Source organism: Salvelinus alpinus, chromosome 18 (assembly GCF_045679555.1).
Source record: "Salvelinus alpinus chromosome 18, SLU_Salpinus.1, whole genome shotgun sequence".
In the NCBI taxonomy this organism is placed as follows: Eukaryota; Metazoa; Chordata; class Actinopteri; order Salmoniformes; family Salmonidae; genus Salvelinus; species Salvelinus alpinus.
This window is the reverse complement of record NC_092103.1, coordinates 45608844-45628946: the sequence shown is the minus strand read 5'-3', so window position 1 is coordinate 45628946 and position 20103 is coordinate 45608844. Positions and strand designations below refer to the sequence as shown.

At 42.7% G+C, this 20103-nt stretch overlaps 2 protein-coding genes across 7 annotated transcripts in view; one reads left to right on the top strand and one right to left on the bottom strand.

Annotated features, from left to right (window-relative positions):
• The window catches only part of LOC139544407 (cyclin-I-like), a 43831-nt gene that overhangs the window by 5604 nt on the left and 18124 nt on the right, over positions 1–20103 (top strand). The window contains exons 3-5 of one of the 6 annotated variants that reach the window (XM_071351457.1): positions 975–1106; positions 6019–6157; positions 8165–9085. The gene's annotated coding sequence lies outside the window, so the exon portion shown is untranslated. Of the gene's footprint in view, positions 1–974; positions 1107–6018; positions 6158–8164; positions 9086–17989; positions 18254–20103 lie in introns of those variants that run through there. The other 5 variants (XM_071351458.1, XM_071351460.1, XM_071351462.1 and 2 more) reach the window with 5 other exon arrangements.
• Positions 9468–14213, bottom strand: LOC139544408 (cyclin-G2-like). The gene is made up of 8 exons (XM_071351463.1): positions 14077–14213; positions 13125–13265; positions 12803–12943; positions 12339–12589; positions 11969–12047; positions 11770–11868; positions 11198–11400; positions 9468–10524 (listed from the first exon to the last, which is right to left on the bottom strand). The coding sequence occupies exons 2-8, from the start codon at positions 13227–13229 to the stop codon at positions 10389–10391; spliced, it is 1014 nt and encodes a 337-aa protein (XP_071207564.1). The 5' UTR covers positions 13230–13265; positions 14077–14213; the 3' UTR covers positions 9468–10388.

The following is a 20103-nucleotide window of genomic DNA, read 5'->3' as shown; positions in this document are numbered from 1 at the left end:
ACAATTCTATTTCAATTCAGGAAGTACACTTAAATTCCAATCGCCAAGTCTCTTCAAGGCTTTTCAATGAGGGAAATTCAGAATTTGAATTTCAGTGTACTTCCTGAATTGACTGGAATTGACCCCAACCCTGCTACAGACTCTAATGTAAACCAGCGTGTAAACGGCTTGTCTTTTAGGTCATGTGCAGGGAGAGTTTGTGGTAGGCAGCTCCACTGTCACTGTCCATCTATGGACAGTGGAGAAAGGGTAAGAGGTTAAGGTTAAGATACCGGTCACTAAACTTATGGCCCTGCCCCAATTATTTACCCTTCTCCACTAACCCTCTCCCTCAGTGTGCACTCCCCTTCATGGATTTAAAATCTTGGATTGTTGCAAGCAAAGAGTAACAGGAGTGGGTTTCCACCATTGTTAAATCCATGACAGGGGGTATGCAAGACAAGGGCACACTGCAGGAGAACGTTGGTGAATTGGGATGAAGCTTTCAGTGAGTTTCCACTGTTTTTAAATCCATGGTAGAGTTCCCACGTCAGGAGAGGGGTAGAGAATCGGGACACCATATCTCTCCGCAAGTAGTACTGTAGGTGTTTCCCATATTGTCATGTTTTAGTTTGCACAAGTTCCGTCAGGAGGACGGTAACCTGGACAACGTTGTCGTCGTGGAGATGGTTTGACTTCTCTGGCCACCCCAGGGTGATGTTGTGTGCTGACTGGACAGGTGTGGAGCTCACTGATATATCAGGGTCATTTAAGACCGTAAAGCCACTCCATAGGTACTTGTTGGTTTTTGGTTTTTTGTAACTGTGTTGTCTGGCTGATTTGACAAAACAAAACGTTTTAACTTAGCCATATCTGCTCAACTCGTACGTGTTTACATTTGGAAATAGAACAACATGGCTGATAGATCTTAGTGGAGGGACTATGGTAGATGTTAGTCTGTTGTGCTTTATGCTTTTATGTCTCTATCTTTACAGACCAAAGACCGTTGTTGTCACACACTGTTTCGTATCAGACAAAACCTCGGACTGTGCCGAGTGGAGAGGGTCATCCTGTCCGATGACCTGAGCGACGTCCGCGCCTTTTTCCAGCACCTCGTCACCACACAGGTACACAACTTTGTAATTACATTTTGTAGAGGCCCAAATCATTCGGTTCACTGCTGATTTTTAACGGATACACGCTTGTCCTTCAGCTGGTGTAGTTTGGAGACGTCCATCGACTAGGCTGTGTCCCAAATGAAACCCTGTTCCCTATATAGTGTTCTGACCAGAGCCCTGTGGTCCAACAGCATAGTGTTAAAGTCACCTTGATGAATTCATCTTGACAGCGTGTCTGCCTGTCACCTTGTTCACCTCACAGTGATGGAACGTATCTGTCTGTTTTTATGCCTAAGGGTTTTTTATGTAAGTACATGGAGTAGCCGGCCGGGTAGGAGGAGTAGCCTGCCCAGGTAGGAGGAGTAGCCTGCCCAGGTAGGAGGAGTAGCCTGCCCAGGTAGGAGGAGTAGCCTGCCCAGGTAGGAGGAGTAGCCGGCCCAGGTAGGAGGAGTAGCCGGCCCAGGTAGGAGGAGTAGCCGGCCCAGGTAGGAGGAGTAGCCGGCCCAGGTAGGAGGAGTAGCCGGCCCAGGTAGGAGGAGTAGCCGGCCCAGGTAGGAGGAGTAGCCGGCCCAGGTAGGAGGAGTAGCCGGCCCAGGTAGGAGGAGTAGCCGGCCCAGGTAGGAGGAGTAGCCGGCCCAGGTAGGAGGAGTAGCCGGCCCAGGTAGGAGGAGTAGCCGGCCGGGGACTACGGAGCAGTGGAAGGTCCGATGGGTGTGTTTTAACTGAATGAGCTCCATTTGTGGCATCTGGTACGTTCTGTTGCCCCGGTTCCATCTGGTACGTTCTGTTGCCCCGGTTCCATCTGGTACGTTCTATTGCCCCGGTTCCATCTGGTGCGTTCTGTTGCCCCGGTTCCATCTGGTGCGTTCTGTTGCCCCGGTTCCATCTGGTGCGTTCTGTTGCCCCGGTTCCATCTGGTGCGTTCTGTTGCCCCGGTTCCATCTGGTACGTTCTGTTGCCCCGGTTCCATCTGGTACGTTCTGTTGCCCCGGTTCCATCTGGTACGTTCTGTTGCCCCGGTTCCATCTGGTACGTTCTGTTGCCCCGGTTCCATCTGGTACGTTCTGTTGCCCCGGTTCCATCTGGTACGTTCTGTTGCCCCGGTTCCATCTGGTACGTTCTGTTTCCCCGGTTCCATCTGGTACGTTCTGTTGCCCCGGTTCCATCTGGTACGTTCTGTTGCCCCGGTTCCATCTGAAATACACAACCAATCACTGTGGGTGGGATTGTCAGGGGAGGGGGCAGGATGTTTTGTGAGTCATAGTTGGTAGGTTTTAAGACCTGTCAATCACTGTGGATGGGATTTTTAGGAAAGGTGATAGATCAGTAATATAGTCAGAAACTAGCCTTCTCTTTTCAATTTAATTTATTGTGGCAACCTAAGAAAAAAAGAGGAAATAGGTGATGTCTAGTAAACATGGATTCCCTGTTGAGAACTGGTATTGAATTGAGGAACAATGGGTTTTAAAAATGCCAGCAGATTTTACAGCCCTGCTTTTCTATAAAGTCAGGAGGCCATGAGGACCAGCGGGTCGAATGAAGCAGGTGTTAAACATGGCCTTTTCTACACACAAAACACCTGTTGATTGACCCATTGTCGACGCTTTAATCAAATCAGTAGGCCTATATCAATATTGTTAATAATATCATTACAAGTATCATGAAATTAACTTTTATAACCTTCAATATATTTATTATTTTTGGACCAGAATCTCTCTCCGCTATTGTGTCTGCAGTGATGATTAAACATCTTCATCGAATGTTTTCATAATTTATCTACAGATAATCGCCAAAGCAGGAGAAGCCTTACCGGTATGCAAATGAAGGAGCCAAATGAACGTCTCGTTCACCGAAGAGATTCGTTTTCCGTTCACCTAAAAAGATCCGTACAAAAAGAACTGTTCGTTAGCGACGACCAATCACTAGGCTGGATGAGTCGTTTTTAGCGAACACTGGCAAGTCTCAACATGGGCTTCGAATCCTTGGACAAACCAAACAAGATGTTTGTATTGACATTTACTCCTGAGGTGCTGACTTGCTGCACCCTCGATAACTTCTGTGATTATTATTATTTGACCATGCTGGTCATTTATGAACATTTGAACATCTTGGCCATGTTCTGTTATAATCTCCACCCGGCACAGCCAGAAGAGGACTGGCCACCCCTCATAGCCTGGTTCCTCTTTAGGTTTCTTCCTAGGTTTTGGCCTTTCTAGGGAGTTTTTCCTAGCCACCGTGCTTCTACACCTGCATTGCTTGCTGTTTGGGGTTTTAGGCTGGGTTTCTGTACAGCACTTTGAGATATCAGCTGATGTACGAAGGGCTATATAAATTTGATTTGATTTGATGTTTGGTTTATTTGTTTTCCGATGAGATACATGGTCATATACCTACGTTGATTTATGAATGGCAAAGGGATATAGGAGGGTGACTTTTTAGTCACTTCTACACCTTTTATAAACTAAGCCGAAAGACTCCTTAACAGCTTCTACGCCCAAGCCATAAGACTGCTGAACAATTAATCAAGTGGCCACCCGGACTATTTACATAGTCCCCCCCCCCCCCTTTTACACTGCTGCTACTCGCTGTTTGTTATCGATGCATAGTCACTTCACCCCTACCTACATGTACAAAATAACTCTACTTACCTGTACCCCCCATATATAGCCTCATTGTTTTTATTAAATGTTTTACTTTAGTTTATTTAGTAAATGTTTTCTTAACTTTATTTACTTACAAGCCCTTAACTAACAGTGCAGTTAAGTAAGCATTTCACTGTTCTACACCTGTTGTATTTGCCCGCATGCCACAAATAACATTTGATTTGATTCAAAACACGGGAAAGAAAATATGACTGGGCCACAACATTAATGAAGTGTATTTCAACTCGTTACGTTATACATGGGTTGTGTAAATTCACTCACAGGAGACGATTTTAAGAAGCATTATGCTCTCCTACCAAAATAACACGAGTACTGAGAGGCGGGACAGACGGCGGACTGACAAACCAGCAGTGTCCCCCTGTCATCGCTCGCTTTGTGACTGATCGCTAGATGCATATCGTCCGTTCTAGAGGGAGAAGGCTCTACGGCACGTGTCAAACTCATTCCACGTTAGGGCTGAGTGTCTGCAGGTTTAAGCTCCTCGCTTGTACTTGATTTAATGAATTAAGGTCACTAATTAGTAAATAACTCCCCTCACTTGGTTGCGCTCTCAGATCTCAGGAAGTGATGCTGCTACAGTACTCTGGTGTGGTGCATTCATTTTGAATTCAATGGGTTTGTCTGTGTTTTGAGTGAATCATGTCCCTAAGGCCATTGCTGAGAAACCAGTCTTACTGCAGAACCTGTGTTCAAATGGTGTAACACTGAACAACAACAAAAATATAAGCGCAAAATGTAAAGTGTTGTTTCCATGTTTCACGAGCTGAAATAAGATTCCAGACAGGTTCTGTACACACAAAAAGCTTATTTCTCTCATTGTGAACAAGTTTGTTTACATCCCTGTCAGTGGGCATTTCTCCTTTGCCAAGATAATCCATTCACCTGACAGGTGTGGCATATCAAGAAGCTGATTTAAACAGCCATGATCATTACACAGGTGCACCTTGTGCTGGGGACAATAAAAGGCCACTCTAGAATGTGCAGTTTAGTCACACAGCACGATGTCACAAGTTTTTAGGGAGTGCAATTTACATGCTGACTGCAGGAATGTCCACCAGAGCTGTTGCCAGAGAATTTCATGTTCATTTCTCTACCCATCTCGTTTTAGAGAATGTGGCCTTAAGTCCAACCAGTCTCACAATCGCATACCATGTGTAACCACGACCTCCACATCCGGCTTCTTCACCTGTGGGATCGTCTGACACCAGACACCCGGACAGCTAATGACTGGGTTTGAACATCCAAAGAATTTCTGCACCAACTGTCAAAAACGGTCTCAGGGAAGTTCATCTGTGTGCTCGTCGTCCTCACCAGGGTCTTGACCTGACTGCAGTTCGCTGTCGTAACTGAATTCAGTGGGCAAATGATCATCCTTCGATGGCCACTGGCACCCTGGAGAAGTGTGCTCTTCACGGATGAATCCCGGTTTCAACTGTACCGGGCAGATGGCAGCCAGCGTGTATGGCGTCGTGTGGGCGAGTCGTTTGCTGATGTCAACGTTGTGAACAGAGTTCCCCATGGTGGCGGTGGGGTTATTGGCAGGTATAAGCTACAGACAACGAACACAATTGCGTTGTATTGATTTAGCAGTTTGAATGCACAGAGATACCGTAACGAGATCCTGAGACCCATTGTTGTACCATTCATTCGCTGCCATCACCCCATGTTTCAGCATGATAACGCACGGCCCCATGTCGCAAGGATCTGAACACAATTCCTGGAAGCTGAAAATGTCCCAGTTCTTCCATGTTTGGTGAGTATGCAGGCCATGTCACCCATTGAGCATGTTTGGGATGCCCTGGATCAATGTGTATGACAGCATATTCCAGTTCCCGCCAAAATATCCAGTAACTAAACACAGCCATTTGAAGAGGATTGTGGCCTGTGGAATGTTGTCCCACTCAACAGCCTGATCAACTCTATGTGAAGGAGATGTCGTGCTGAATGAGGCAAATGGTGGTCCCACCAGATACTGACTGGTTTCTGGTGCATGTATATCTGTATTCCCAGTCATGTGAAATCCATAGATTAGAGCCTCATGAATTTATTTCAGTTGACTTATTTTCCTTTTTATATGAACAGTAACTCAGTAAAATCGTTGACGTTGTTACGTTTTTATATTGTGTAAATTGTTAAATTAGAAAACAAATACTATTTGAACCCAGGGCTGTCTGTTTCACTGTGATGATAAACACTGTTGTCTCACTGCCGTAAATGCTGATGCGATGTCTGTCTTTCTGTAATGTCTGGTTCTCCAGGTGGTAGGGAGAAAGGCTGCGTCACCAGAGGCCCACCTTTTGGCCCTGCTCAGCCCCAGAGACCGCCTTGGACACCTGCCTGTCTAACTCCCTCATAGACTGCACCACACCCAGAACAGACTAGCCACGTCTGCTGCTGGTAAGGACAGGAGTTGGTGTGTTATTGTACATTTGTCTAAGAGATGAGTTGTTAATATCCATTAACGATCCAGTACAGCCACCCCCACACATATAGTGCATTCAGGAAGTATTCAGACCCCTGGACTTTTTCCACATTTAGTTACCTTACAGACTTATTCTAAAATTGATTAAATTGTTTTTTTCCTCATCAATCTCCACACAATACCTCCTAATGACATCACAATACCCCATAATGACATCACAATACCCCATAATGACATCACAATACCCCACAATGACATAAAAATACCCCCATAATGACAAAGCTAAAATATCACATTTACATAAGTATTCATACCCTTTACTCAGTACTTTGTTGAAGCACCTTTGGCAGCGATTACAGCTTCCAGTCTTCTTGGGTGTGACGCTACAAGCTTGGCACACCTGTATTTGGGGAGTTTCTCCCATTCTTCTCTGCAGATCCTCTCAAGCTCTGTCAGGTTGGATGGGGAGCGTTGCTGCACAGCTATTTTCAGGTCTCTCCAGAGATGTTAGATCGGTTTCAAGTCCGGGCTCTGGCTGGGCCACTCTTGTCCCGAAGCCACTTCTGCCTTGTCTTGGCTGTGTACTTAGGGTCGTTGTCCTGTTGGAAGGTAAACCTTCACCCCAGTCTGAGGTCCTGAGTGCACTGAAGCAGGTTTTCATCAAGGATCTCTGTACTTTGCTCCGTTCATCTTTGCCTTGATCCTGACTAGTGTCCCAGTCCCTACTGCTGAAAAACATCCCCAATGGAAACAGGATGCACATGTGCACAATTTCAAATCTCATAGCAAAGGGTCTGAATACTAACGTAAATACGGTACTTCTGTTTTTCATTTTGTATAAATTTGCTAAACTTTATACACCTGTTATCAGTTTGTCATTAATGGGTTTTTGTGCATAGATTGACTAGGAAATGGTTTTAAGACATTTTAGAATTAAGGCTTTAACGTAATAAAATGTGGAAAAAGTGAAGGGGTCTGAATACTTTCCAAATGCACCTTACAGACGAGAGGCTGGAAGCAACACATTGTTCCCAAAGAATGGCTGTTTATGGGATGTTATTGTTCACTTGTCCCAATGGATGTTATGTTTTAAATATGTCGATCTGCCCTTGAGCAAGACACAACCCTAATGTGCTCCAGTGGCGTTGTACTACTGACTGACCCTGTAAAACAACACCTATCATACTACTATGACTGACCCTGTAAAACAACACCTATCATACTACTATGGCTGACCCTGTAAAACAACACCTATCATACTACTATGACTGACCCTGTAAAACAACACCTATCATACTACTATGACTGACCCTGTAAAACAACACCTATCATACTACTATGACTGACCCTGTAAAACAACACCTATCATACTACTATGACTGACCCTGTAAAACAACACCTATCATACTACTATGACTGACCCTGTAAAACAACACCTATCATACTACTATGGCTGACCCTGTAAAACAACACCTATCATACTACTATGGCTGACCCTGTAAAACAACACCTATCATACTACTATGGCTGACCCTGTAAAACAACACCTATCATACTACTATGGCTGACCCTGTAAAACAACACCTATCATACTACTATGGCTGACCCTGTAAAACAACACATTACACTGCACCTATCCAGTGTATGTGACATGTACTTTAGTTTTAATTCTCATTTAGCACAACTAAAATGGGATTTTAATTATCTGTTCCTACATTTAGGTTTTCATTTTAACGTAAATTAATTTCCTTTCTTTCTCCGTCTTTCTTACCCAGACTGCACTACAAATGTCCCAATTTGGGGGGAAATGAAGATGATTATTTAGCTGATCACTGCTTACTGAGGAATGTTTTCTACTTGCCGTGACTGATATGTGATAGTCTTGTACACCCTAGTTGAATACACTGACTAAGTCTCTGTGGTTAAAAAGTGTCTGTTAAATGACCAAAATATAAATTAAAACTTCTGATTTTGATTTGAAGGTGGAGACAAACAGGTCGATACATCTATCAGACAGTTTCACCAATCAGACCCAGACAGAGCGCCTCTCTCTCTCCGGTTGGTCGACAGAGCGCCCCTCTCTCTCCGGTTGGTCGACAGAGCGCCCCTCTCTCTCCGGTTGGTCGACAGAGCGCCCCTCTCTCTCCGGTTGGTCGACAGAGCGCCCCTCTCTCTCCGGTTGGTCGACAGAGCGCCCCTCTCTCTCCGGTTGGTCGACAGAGCGCCTCTCTCCGGTTGGTCGACAGAGACCATTTGGCCACAAGCTGCTACTACACCCAGTGGGATGCGCCGTCTGACCCGGGGACACCGAGGGTTACCACACCTACACCACAGAAACAGACCAGGAACTCGCAGCCCACTACACTTCATAGGAGTTCAGTAGTCGCAGCCCATTACACCACTGGGGAAGTTTGGTAGTTGTCCATCCCAGCCCACTATACATCATAGGGAACTTAGTTTAGTAGTTTCCTCCCCCAGCCCACTACCAGCAACAGCCCGGTAGGAGACGACTCTGACAGGCCACTCAGTAGTAGTAGTTCACAACCCCCCCCAGTCCCTTTTTACACTAGCAGTTAACTAGTTCCAAACCCTACACTGTTAGTAGTTTAACGCCCTTGACAACGGTAGGTTTGGACTCTTACCTCAGCGGTCATTTTGAGAACGGTGGTGGTAGCCTAGAAGAGGCCTCAGGATTATTTTATTTTTTGGGATCTCAGGAACCTGTGGAGGCCTCAATGAGAGCAGCTATTGTCCCCATCTCTGCCTCACAGAGGAACTCTCCTTCCTAACCTCCTCACAACCTAAACGGAAGAAGTCTGACACGGGTCTCTGATCTCAGTATTGGTGGATGCAGCTTCACCTCAAACTGTTCCTTTTCAAACCAGATGATGGATGAAACTATGGCAAGTTCTCTTTCACTTTTGGTTTGGTTGGGTGATTTCATGTGTGGGTTTTCGTTTGTGCCAGGACTGAATTGTCTAGAAATCAAGAGCTAGCTTTACTAAATGAATCATCTTGTGTTCAATATTGTTTTCTCTTGACTGAAGTAGAATGGTTTGGTTGACCAACAGTTCATGTGCCAGAACTGAAGTGGCTTCAGTTTCAGGAGAATTCACTGGAAATGCTAAAGCGTCGCTTTATTTCTTTTGTCAAGAAAATCTACTGCCCCAGGGGGTCCTTTTCGCTAGTCGTTGGGTTCATATAGACTAGGCCAATACAGGTGTAACCTAACTAAATCATAAATGTACTATTTCTGATAGGCAACATTAAGAAAAGACTAAATAGTAATTTCAAAATAGTATTTTAATGTTTTGTCATAGCTCACAGGCAAAAAAATAAGTTAATATCTACAAAGGTACTATTCATAATGCTTTTTGTACATTTTATACATTTACATTTTTTTGTACATTTCTTTACAAGTTTTCTTATCATACATTATGTTCTTCCTCACATACATACAATCCAAATAATTTAAGAACCTACAGCCAACAAATTGGCACATTTAAAGTTTAACAAGATCATAGTCAAACACACACTCTTAATAATCAGACATTGGCGTTTTACAGTTTAACGCTAACCAGCCTGGCCACCAGTCAACATAACTCAACAATAACACTCGTTAACAGAAACAGGGCAAAGTACGTTTACCAGGTTAATGCGAGACAAATCCAGCCGCTTCAGAGATGGGTTGCCCAAATGGCACCCTATTCCCTATCTAGTGCACTACTTCTGACCAGGACACACAGGGCTCTGGTCAAACGTAGTGCACTATAGAGGGTGCCATTTGGGACAGATATACAAAGTGGCTGGAATGTGAGACAAATCCAAACATGCGCCACACCACAATTTTTATTTAGCTGCCTGTCTTCAGGATTGTGCAAACTTTCTCACATTTCTGTTTGTTTTTTTTAGCTTAAAACATATGCTGTATATTGATTGGTTTTCTGTAATGAGCCACACTGTGGTAGCCCTATAGAAGGCTAACAAAAACATTACTACGGTATATAGAGAAGCCATTTTCTGGTTCGTATTCACTATGAACAAAATAGGCCGTCACAGGGAGGGACAAACCTGAACGTACCCGATGACCTCTCGTTAACTGTTGCAAAACTTTTAGCTACGTTTTTGAATTAAATGAACATGACGCTGCATTAGAAAAGGTGGTTATGTAACCCAGGCACTGTGGCTCCCTCAGAGGGCTTTGGTCTAGGAGGTATGGTGGTATTTGTTGTGGGGTCTGTGGCAGAGGAAGTTTAGAGGGAAGTAAGGCCCCTCCGCGTCAGAGCCCAGGGAACTACTCAGGCTCTCCTCCCCCGAACTCATGTCTTCACATGAGTCTTCACTGGAAGAACAAGAGGAAGAAAAAACGTTAAAATTCACAATATTCCTTAGTTCATCTTTCATCCTGTTGTCAATGTAATTGTATCCTTTTTATTATTGATTTGACTACAAGACCCATCCCAAGTCTGATGTGGAGATGTAACTGCTATTGTTTGACTACAAGACCCATCCCAAAGTCTTATGTGGAGGTTTAACTGGTTGTGTAATGTTGTGGTTGAGCAGTTATGGGAACTATTGTTGCTAGGTAGGAGTAGGACGTGACAGAAGTCACTTAACACTCAGACATTAAGTATGTGGGTTAGTTAGCGAGCCGAGGATGGGCCTCCTCTGATAGGCTAGGCTAAATGACGCAACCGGTAGGGCTATGACGTGGCTGATGGTATGAACAAGTCATGGGAATAATATCTTCTGTAACAACAGAAACCAGGCAGGAGGAGTGGTCAAACTCTGAACAAAACACTGGAGAGAACGGGAGGGGTGGGGCTTAATTGTGTGTGTGTGTGGCTGGAAAATCCCCTGAATAACAGAAGTAGGGAAATCTCCAGAGTTCTTCCCCGTTGTCATATAGTAGACTTGTTTGACTGCCTTCTAACAGAATGCAAATTTTCTAGAACAGTAGAACGTTTTTGATTCACATCGTTTCTCTTCCTCTACAGAGACATATTCCTGTATACCTTTCACTCTGATCCCAGCAGTTCTCAGGAATGGTTGGCAGTTCAGGGACGCTGTAGGAGCTGGTGTGAAGGTTCTGAGCTGTCCTTCTCGACACGACCCAGACAAGCTTCTTATTGTTAGGTTTGCTACATTCAGGAGAAGAGTAGTCGGACATACACTTGGCCACTAGCCCCCTCCAGTGTAGCAGCTCAACGTCAGTGATCTGTAAAAGACGACCAGGGCATCATAACGTTGAACACCAGGTTACATAATTGACTGGGTCAGCAGAAACCTTTGGGATCGATTCCAGGCGTTGTAAAAGGATAGCGGCCGGGAACTTGAGGCCCGGGGAATGTGAAAGGGCCCTTTAAAAAAAAAAATGTCTTTCCATAACCGTGCCAGTTGTCATATGAAACCTTTTGGACTAGTGTTGTAGGGTATACAATATTCAGAGATGGTTCCAGGGAGAAATAGGTTTCTTTTGTGTGTAAATTTGACAGTTAACATAAGGTTACTGTGTTAAACAAAGGATTACATCATTGCTATGTGATAAAGCTTCAAGGATTTTCTAATAAGTGTATAATGTGTTTACCTTGAGATGTCTCTGAACATGATGTGCTATTTCTAACATATCAACAGACTGCATGGCTTCAATCTCCTGAGTGAAGAGTGACAGGGCCAAGACTGACGGCTGGAAGAGAAGAGACAAAATGCATCAAATTAGACTGCAGCTGCCAAGAGGTCTCCTGTAATATGTAACATCTTATGGACTCTCTGGGGTAAATCGTTACTTTAGCTTTGGAGAACGCGATCCGGCAGAGACAGGCTTTGAGCTGGACCTCTAGTGTGTCGAGGTTCAGGGCCTCCTTCCTGTAAAGGTTAAAATACTTATAAGAACCAATCTGGGTGTGAAAACAAGGTGTTAAGGCTATCTGTTACATAATTGAGTTTGTTATGGTGGAATGGACACATGCTATTTGATCATGTCCAGTGAGAATAGTTAAAACCATCCGTCCTACTTTCAGTCAGGAGTCCTACTTTCAGTCAGGACTAATAAGTACATGTCTAGTTGTCCAAGTGAATTATGTCACACTATTACCATCTTGCAAATGGGGTTGATTGCTAGGTGAATTGTAATATATTTTTATAATGGGTTCTTACAGGTCTGAGGTATGGGCGCTTGTGATTCCGTGGTATAGGTGCAAAAACGTTAAGGCTGTGATGGTTTTGAGTTGGAAGTTGAGTTTCTCTGAAATTATCTTCTCCATGCGAGTGAGGTCCGAGACCGTAAACTTGCACTGGCTGATACGAATAAGTTCATTGGTGGAAGACACGTTACACTCCTCTTCGACTGCTTTGGCTGCGATGTGGAGGCAGCTGATGCCGATGCAGGCTAGATGTTTGGGTTGGACCTAAAGAGAGACACACACAATAGCTTGGAATTAGTGGAAATAGGGACAGGCTATTATTACTGACTGAAACTCCCTTTTTATTTGTAGTTTGTCTAAAGCACATTATTGCTTTGTCATCAAAAGAAATGGAGAACACGTCAACCTAATGTTGCTAATTAGCATTAGAGTACGTTGAAATTACTAAATGTGCTCTTGATTGGGTCTTCATCTTACCTTCATCATGGCCAGGAATCGATCCAACAGGTTGACTGCCAGAACGAAAGTCTGTGTACTGTACCCAAAGAAACTAGTCAGGCTCCAGAGATCCTCCACTTTGGTGTCCCGACATTTAGCTGATATAGCCCTGCTGTCATTCTGTAATTAATAAGATCAAGATAAAATATTATTTCCTTACAGTATGCCACAGTAAGAATTTAGTCATTTAGTGTGTATTAGTGTAAGGTGTTTATGGACCATTTTGTTTCACCATAATGTTTAGGGATTCATATCGATCACGTGAACAATATTTATATTTAGCTACTGTACTGCAGACTACCTCTCCAGTCGATTCGATTAAGCGGAGTCCTGTTTCCTTCGGAAGATAATAACTCTCCTGTTCAAAATTGGCTATCAGCTCCCTCATAAGTCTCACAGCTTCCATGTCTGGATTCGGTTACAGCAATCTGAATTTCTTTTACTGTAAAACAAGACGGAGTGTAATGTTAGTAAATGTTTGTCCGCCCTACATTTGTTCACCCGGTCAAGGTTTGCCCAACCCTGGCCTCAGCTGGGATTCGGTGTCAGATTTCTTAGGTTAACGCCTACTTAATCAGAACACAAAACGAATCTAATTGGTATTTTTCCAGTGTAAAGTCGTAAATATGATCACAAATGTCGTGAGATACTCAGACATTTACATAAAAAACAAGCTTGAATCCATTAGCTATGCTTCAAATCGTCGACGAGCGGGGGAAGGGGGTCGGATTCTTGTTCTTGCCTAGGAAGCAGTGCATTAGCTGGTAATCGTTGGATTTTTTTTCATAGAACTTGACGTTAACTCCATCAAATTTGTCTGATTTAAAAACGGGTTGCAGCTACTAGGGTGGTGATTTAAAAGCCAACTTGATTTCGAGTATATAAAAAAAAAAAAAAAAAAAAAAAAAATCGGTTGAGCGAAGAGCTGTGCGAATCAACGACAGCGTTACACAGAGACGATAAATAAAGACAAGGACAAAGATACTGTAACGTTAGCTAGCTAACGGTAACTAAAAATCAGTCGAAGTAAGATGCCAATTTCATCGACAAGCATGAAAGGCAAGACCAAACGGATTATTATAGTTTTAAAATCATAAACTTGATATAAAAAAAAAAATACGTTAATCCTCCAGGAAGCAATTTATTTGACTGGAATGGATAAAAAATAAGGTTTTACAACACCAGTAATATTTACAATTACCTCATTTATTCAATTTCCTTGCATCTGCAATGTTAAAACTGTATATAATTACCTGTAATGTTAGTTATATCGACATTTTCTACGGTCCCAATCTCTTCTGTTTGTTGTTCCTCTTTACCGTCGCTAGCCTTTCTTTTTGTTGTTGAGAGTTTCCCCACCCAGAAACTGACGTCAATGCCATGGCAGCCAATCACGTACGGTATCCATCTTGGCTTGATTTATCGAGAAAGGTCTGCCTCCTCTGTGGTTTACTACTATAAAGTATTGATTTTAAATATTAAATTCAAGAGATGGTAGTCCTACACAAATCAATGCTGTATTATTTAACGTTTGTTAAACGTTTCTTATGGTTCAAAAAACGAGTTTAGTATGCTGTGTTCTAGACCAGCTCGATACTGACAATTCCACGGACCAATCATCTTTCTCCTTTTTTGCCCGTTCAAATAGTCCGCCCAAAATTCTTCAGTTCTATTGGATGCCTGAACAAACCCTTTTACTGACGAGTGATTTGAAATAATTAACTCAGATTGTACATAGGTCATAAACAATTTAACTACCAGATTGTTTTTCTGGTCCAATTGTCAACAGAATATTTGGACATTGGTTCAGTGCTGACTAGGGGAATTTATGAGAATAGTGTTATAGTCAAGACAATTGGAAATCATTTATTTCTGTTCCTGCACAGAACACACAATAACCTTGTTTTATAAATCAAACTCAATCATTCAAAGGACAGAGGTATACATGCATTGGCAGTAAATTATTTTCCACTTTTATGATTATTGTCAAGAAGAAAGCACAAGTACACCATGTCTTTTATTTGTATATTAGGGAAAGGGGGACACCTCGTCAGTTGTATATTAGGGAAAGGGGGACACCTCGTCAGTTGTATATTAGGGAAAGGAGGACACCTCGTCAGTTGTATATTAGGGAAAGGGGGACACCTCGTCAGTTGTATATTAGGGAAAGGGGGACACCTCGTCAGTTGTATATTAGGGAAAGGGGGACACCTCGTCAGTTGTACAACTGAATGCCTTCAACTGAAATGTGCCTTACGCGTTTAACCCAACCCCTCAATCAGAGAGGGGGAGGGGGGGGGGGCTGCCTTAATCAACATCCATGTCTTCGGGGTCCGTGGGAACTGCCTTGCAGAAGGACTGATTATTATTTTTTACCTTGTCAGCTCGGGGATTCGATTCAGCAACCTTTCGGTTACTGGCCCAGCGCTCGAACCACTAGACTACCTGCCGCCCACAATCTGTGTCTTTGTGTACTACCCACAGAATTATCACAGTGGTTTATTTATACAAATATTTGTCATCAGTCGTTGTGGCTGGCAATGGGTAAACTAAACATATTACATAACATATTATGGTAGGATTCATTCCCAATAGAAAAATATTCCTACCACACATCGAATACAATGGGGGAAAAACAAACGTGATGTCATAACTGAAATCTATCATGTCTTTATAAGTAACCATAATACAACACTAAAGTAGAAAATGTATCCCAACTATTGATACAATATTCATTTTCAACACTAGCTGTTTGAGGGTGGGCGGGTCAAGATCTGTTTCTTGCTTTGCTCTTAGGATCTGGGCACCATTTTTAAAGGAGGGATTTCTGGGGTAGCGGTTGTTGTAGAGGTGAAGCAATTGAAGTTTAAGATTCCTGGTGTTTGTGACTTCCGCCGTTTGGCACGATGCAGACCCGGCGGTGAAACTTCAGTCACTAACAGGCCTTTTTGAGTCGATCTTTACCCGACAAATTCATGTTAGTTATCCTGTTAGAGCAGCTTTTGTGCCAAATCCACTGCAGTGTTTCAGGTGCCACATTTTATGGTCATATTGCAGCAGTGTGTAGGAGGGAGATTCGAAGATGTGGGAATTGTGCAGGAGGGCAATGGGACATAGGATTGTGTAGTTTCGGAGGATAAAGTTGTTAGTCAACTGTAGGGGTGCCCATGTTGCTGGTGATCGAAACTGTCCGGTGCGAGAGACGCAGGTTGAGGTGGCTAGAGTCAGAGTAGTGCAGAAGGTGTCGTATGCTGAGGCAGTGAAGAAAGTAGAGGAGGATGGGTAGTAGAGGAGGAGGAATCCATGTGAGTAGTAGATCTGTGTCATCACAGATGGATAGGCCAACGAGTGATATGCTTCAGTAAGGTTGGCTTCTTAGCATTCATAGCAATGGTTATCAATTGTACTGCAGAAATGGAACGTACATCACAGACAATAGACGTGGTGGAAGCTGCAGAGAATTATATATTTTTTTTAACTAGGCAAGTCAGTTCAGAACAAATTCATATTTTCAATGACGGCCTACCCCGGCCAAACCCTAATCCGGACGACGCTGGACCAATTGTGCTCCGCCCTATGGGACTCCCAATCACGGCCGGATGTGATACAGCCTGGAATCGAACCAGGGTCTGTAGTGACGCCTCTAGCACTGAGATGCAGTGTCTTAGACCGCTGCGACATTCGAGGGGCTTGAGTATACTCGGGAGTATACGAGATTTGACTACAGAAAAGTTACAGGGTGTATTGACTACAGAAGAGTTATAGGCTGTATTGAGTGGTGGTGTCCCGTCCTCCCAGGTCGTTGGCATAGTGGGTTTTTAATGAGTGTAGGGTTATTTGTTAGGAAGTTTTTATATTTTTTTATATTAGTTATTTGTTTTAGTTTTTCCCCTTTTCTCATTTTGTATCACAAAATATAATGGATTTATATTATAATCCAGTTGGGAGCGGAAATGCAGCATTGGATGCCACCTGCAAGAAAAAGAAGAAGAGTGGGTGAGAGGCTGGAAGCGAATTGAAATGGAAAAGCGTTGCGTAGCTATTGAAAAAGTAGAACATAAAGGCGAAGCAGCTGCTTTACAAGTGGGGTGCACTGTTGAGCGCTACATCACAAGGGGTTCGTGCTGATTGCACGGAGATTGTGGTGACAGCCGGTTAAATGGCGTCCCTTGACAAGACAAGAACCAAGATGTATGTCCGGAGAAGTGCAGTATTATCATAAGGAGACTTATACTTGGAATACGGAGGAGGAATATAGGGGAAAAGAGAGACAGAGGAGGTCTTAGAGGGAAGAAGAGGGTGAGCTTGAATCGGGCAAAAAAGGGAGATGGTTTGTTAAAGAAGAGTGGTATAAAATGTAAGCAGAGTGAGTTGAAAATAGGAGGAGAAATGGAAATGAATGAGGGCGAAGTATCGGAGGTGGTAGGTGTGAAGTTCGCAGAGCCCGAGGTTTGCACCGAGGATCAGGATAAAGATGAGTCTGACAGTTGAGGTGAAGGGAAAAATGGACCCTTGCCTTTTGGCTGATCCATTTGTGGTTTCAGGGTGGGTGAAAACAGTTGGGTGCTGTGGAATCGGTGAGGGTAACCAGAAGTGGTCTTGTGATAATTGTTTGTGGGGCTGGGGATCAGAAATGTTCCTTGCGAGAGAGGCAGGTTGATGTGTCCAGGGTTATAGTAGTACAGAAGTTGTCATATGCTGAGGCAGTGAAGAAAGTAGAGGAAGATGGGTCAAGGGAGAGGGATCCTGAGAGGAGTGGTGTGAGTAGTAGATATGTACCAGTACAGATGGATAGGCCAACAAGTGATATATTTGATTTTTGGCATTTATATCAATGGTTATCAACTGTACTGCAGGGATGAAATGTAAATCGCAGAAAATAGTTGTGGTGGCAGCTGAAGAGAGGAATTTGGGTGTGCGAGACTTGACGTAAGAAGCATTACGGGGTGTGTTAAGTGGTGGTGTCACATCCTTTCAGGCTGTTGGCCTGAAGTAGGACTACATTTATTTAAATACTGGAGTAGTATGTATGTATGTATTATTTTGTGTGAGTGTAGTGTTAGATGGTAGGGTATTTGTTATATTTATTTACATTTTCAATCAATTCCAGTCTAGTAGGTGGCGGTAATGCAACATTTATTGGATGCCAACCGCCGTTAAACCTCATCGAAGAAGAAGAGGAAGGGGGGCGATTTCTCTTTCTCAAGAGTCCACAGCCCTTTTCGGATGTGTAGACCTATGTCTATTCCGTTCAATTTTTTTTGATATACATTTCATTTGGAAGACCCCCATTTCTCCACAAAATAAAACACAACATGGAATCGAAGATGGAGTAACTCAAGACCCTATTTACCTCCTTTGTTTTACCTCAATTTAATGGACCGGATGATTTCCAAGTCAAACTGTGATTCCCACAGCTTTGCAGGGGAGGTAAGCTAATCATAGCTAGCTAACTAGCATAAAGTAGTTATATATGTAAAATAGCTAGCTCTTTCTAGCCATAACCTCATGTATTCATCAAAACGATATATTGGATAATAGACGTTGCCTATTAATGAAACGTTGCTTTATTAGCTAGCTAACGTTTACAATCGGAGAGTGTTTGCTTCTGTTCTCGTTAGGTCGGTAGCTTGCTAACTAGCTAATACGTCAGCTACTGTAACTGTCTTACAAACGTTAGCATAACTAGCTAGTATTATCGAGTTTGTTACGTTAGCATAACTAGCTAGTGTTATCTAGTTTATGTTGCACACCGTACTATTAGCCTAGATGGTCATACGTCTTACTATACGGGTGAAAGATGGCTAGATATGTCGGTTTTCTATATAACTAGTAAACTAACGCTTCTGGCTTGCTAAATTCTCGAGACGAGATAATGCCTCATCACTGTTGTCATTGAAGGCGAGTGATTCACTATTTGGGATCAATGAATGACCAAGGTTAAGTTGGTTTTATATTCGGACATTCAACAGACATTCGCCGAAATCCATTTTAAAATGGTAAAAATCAATAACTAATTAATTGATTGTCACAGAAACATAAAAATAGATATGGTTTATTCTATAAATGTCTAGCATACTTTAACAACCTTTGTTTTGAATAAAAATCCAGTTTTGATTTGATGGAAATACATAACATGTTTGAAATGCAATTTTAAAGCTGAATAAATCAATAACTGCAATTTTTAAAGCTGTATAAATCAATAACTAATTATATGTCACAGAAACATCAAACTAGGTATGACTTATTCTATAAATGTCTAGCATACTTTTACAACCTATTGTTTTGAGGGGGGAAAATCCTGTTTTGATTTGATAGGGGGCATGTAGTCCATCTAGAAGGCGTGTGGTCAAAGTTCTAATGAGTCTGTTGTACCCTATTAGAAGGGGCCTGGCAGAAAATTCTGCATTTTCAGGCATATTAGATTACAGGAAAAAACTACAGGATGAAGGGGTCAGGCTTGACTAACAAAGAAGACCGGTGGATGGATCAAGAGGACCAAGACAACCAAGCAACATGGACATTTCACAGTGGAGATAATAAATATATTAGCATGGGTATTGAAAGATACCAGAGGGTGGATAACCCTTTGCTACAGGTTGTGGGAAGGTGGCAAAGCACAGATCGAGAGAACAATGTAGTATGCAACTGTGAGGGGAAGCTCTATGTGTTCCAGAAAGCGTCTTTAAATGTGTCAACAAAGCATTAAAAAATGTGGTATTTTTCTTTTCTTTTTTCTGCCAGTCTTCAATGCGACGCAAGACTGCACAATGTGTGCTTTGCATCATCCAGAGAAAAATGGTCATCTGACCGACTGGGTTTGTCTTTGTGTAATATAACAGTAGGCTATGAAAACTCATGTAGTTTCATCCATCCTTTACTTTTTTGTAATCAGGGTTATCCTTGTTCTAATGCTCTATCGTTACTCTATTTGATGAGAGATACTAGATACATACTATGACAGAAATTCGCTGTAATAGGTACACGTTGTATCTGGCACAAGTGACAATTTAAACTGATTTCAATTTCAAAGACTGACATTATTGTAATGTTTGATATTACTACATTGATGTGGGATACCTTTTTTTTTTATCAACGCATATGTTTTTTTAGCAAATGTACACCTTTTTATTACTATACGATTTATATTGCCTGAATAATCAATGATGATTAACACCCCAGTTATGTGTGCTTCTGTCAGGGTTGTGGTCAAATGCATGTCGCTTTAAAGTCAATTTAGCGATTTGAACAAAAATCTAATTCAATTTCGAAAATGTCTC